Source organism: Corvus brachyrhynchos, unplaced genomic scaffold (assembly GCF_000691975.1).
Source record: "Corvus brachyrhynchos isolate BGI_N302 unplaced genomic scaffold, ASM69197v1 scaffold522, whole genome shotgun sequence".
NCBI lineage: Eukaryota > Metazoa > Chordata > Aves > Passeriformes > Corvidae > Corvus > Corvus brachyrhynchos.
Genome location: NW_008236649.1, coordinates 763,197 through 765,290, shown reverse-complemented (window position 1 = coordinate 765,290; position 2,094 = coordinate 763,197). Strand labels below are relative to the sequence as shown.

Here is a 2,094-nt window from a genome sequence, read left to right as displayed (position 1 = left end):
CCGGGGCGCGGCCGCTGCCCGGGGACGGGCGGGACGGGGCAGGCCCGGGTAGACGTTGTTTAATGGGCATAGAAATGCATAGTACGCGCTGTCTCTTGCTCTGCTGATTGTTTTTGCGGGCTCTCGATTTATCATAGAGTGAATGATGGGATCATCGAGTGGTAATGATTGGGAGGGACCTTAAAGATCATCTCGTTCCACTCCGCTGCCATGGGCAGGGACACTTTTCACTAGACCAGGTTATTTAGAGGCCCCACCCAACCTGGCATTGGACACTTCCAGGTCATATTTCTAGCTCACTGAGTGTCTGTGGTAATTTAATTAATTTAATCCAGTGGTTTTACTCAAGGAAAGAAGAACTTTATGATAACCACTGTTCTGCAAAAACCTGCTGCTAAAGAGGCTAAATAGAGGGATTCAGAAAAAACTGGGTTTGCCTGCTGCATGAGGAGGTACTGAAGAGATTTTTAAGATTATGATTGGGAAGGAACTTAAAGATCATCCAGTTCCAACCCCCTGCCATGGGCAAGGACACCTTTCACTAAACCAGGTTGCTCCAAGCCCTGTCCAACCTGGCCTTGAACACTTCCAGGGATGGGACATCCTCTTATTCTGCCTAGGAAACTCTCATCATCTTTGTGCGTTCTCAGCAGAATCAACTAATCCCTAAAAAAAATAAAGATCACTATCTGTCTGCAAAGCAATTGGAAAGATTATAGGTTTGGTTTGAAAAGCTGTTTTATGTCGTTGTGGATTTGTCCTAAACCAAGTTACAGAGCAATCAGTAAAAACTTTACCACTACAAAAAGTCAAAATAATAATTTCAAACTCCAGTCACTTTTGTATTCCAGCTTGCTCTGTGTAGCCACAGCAGCGTGCCAAGGAATTCTGCAGTAGTCAGGCCCCAGTATACCTGTTTGCTTCCACAATGCAATCAGAGCATTACCAAGAAACTGAAACAGCCCAGTTCTGCCCCAGTTTCCAGCATTAACACCCCCCCGCCTTTCCTCCCATCCCCAAACCCAGACTGCAGGATATTGCCTGAAAATTCACACCACAACTTGTGTTACGTTGATTTCAATCACACTCTTCCAACAGTTCCAGTGGAGTCTTAAATCATTACAAAATTGCAAAGCTTGAAAGAAGATCGTGGTGCCTCACAGTGCTGCTTTGGGGAGAGATTTCCAGAAAGAAGCTCCTCAGGTAACAACTGGTGCTTGCATGAAGCCCTCAGTGATGCTGAACAAAGTTGCTATGAGTCTAAGTGGGTTTTACAGCATGAATATTGGCTTGAAGCTTTTCAAAAAAGATGATGTAATTAAAATTTTAATTATTTATATGTACTTAGAACATTCAAAATGATGTTGAGTAATTGGAAAATAGTTGACAATTGCTATTTGAAATTCAGTATATATCGAGTACAAGGTCACATCTAAAAAGGAAAACAAAATGGGCTGGTTCCAAGGTCAAAGAGTAAGAGTTATGCTACATATGAAGGACTTATATTCTCCCTCAATCTGTCAAGCATGGAGACAGGCTTCCCAGGGAAGTGGTGGAGTCATCAACCCTGGAAGTGTTCAAAAAACGTGTGGATATGGCACTTGAGGACATGGTTTATTGGTGTGTGTGGTGATGGTTGGACTGGATGATCTTAGAGGCCTTTTCCAACCATAACGATCCTACAATTCCATTAATTGGGAATATGCACAGCTGGAGGCACTCAGGACCGGGACTCAGTAGCAGTGCATCAGGAGTGGTTTGGGTGACTTTCTCCTGCCAGGGTGCAGAGGGGACCATGATACAGCTTCAGCTGTGCCCAGGCCCGTGTCCTCAGCCTCCAGCCATGACCAGCAAGACCAGCAGCACTGTGTGTGTCTGGGCTGTGTCCCTGCGCCCTGATCCCGCACTGGGCTGGACACTGTCTGTCGTAACAGCTTACCGTCTGCAGTGACACCACAGGGAGCTGGGCATTATCTGTCATGACATCTCTCTGGGCTGGACACCGTCTGTATGGCACCCGCTGCCCCTCACGCGGAGCCACAGGCGGCAGTGGCCGTTCCCTATGCGGGTATTTGCCGGGACTGGCCGTTCCCC

At 46.7% G+C, this 2,094-nt stretch overlaps 1 protein-coding gene across 3 annotated transcripts in view; it reads right to left on the bottom strand.

Moving 5' to 3' along the window:
• ANKRD40 (ankyrin repeat domain 40) overlaps positions 1–2,083 on the bottom strand; it is a 10,909-nt gene extending 8,826 nt beyond the window's left edge. Inside the window, exon 1 of one of the 3 annotated variants that reach the window (XM_017726794.1) lies at positions 1,940–2,083. In XM_017726794.1, the coding sequence (XP_017582283.1) occupies positions 1,940–1,971 (32 nt within the window). In that variant the 5' untranslated portion in view covers positions 1,972–2,083. The remainder of the gene's footprint in view (positions 1–1,939) is intronic. The other 2 variants (XM_017726795.1, XM_017726792.1) reach the window with 2 other exon arrangements.
• Between the last annotated feature and the right edge of the window lie 11 nt (positions 2,084–2,094).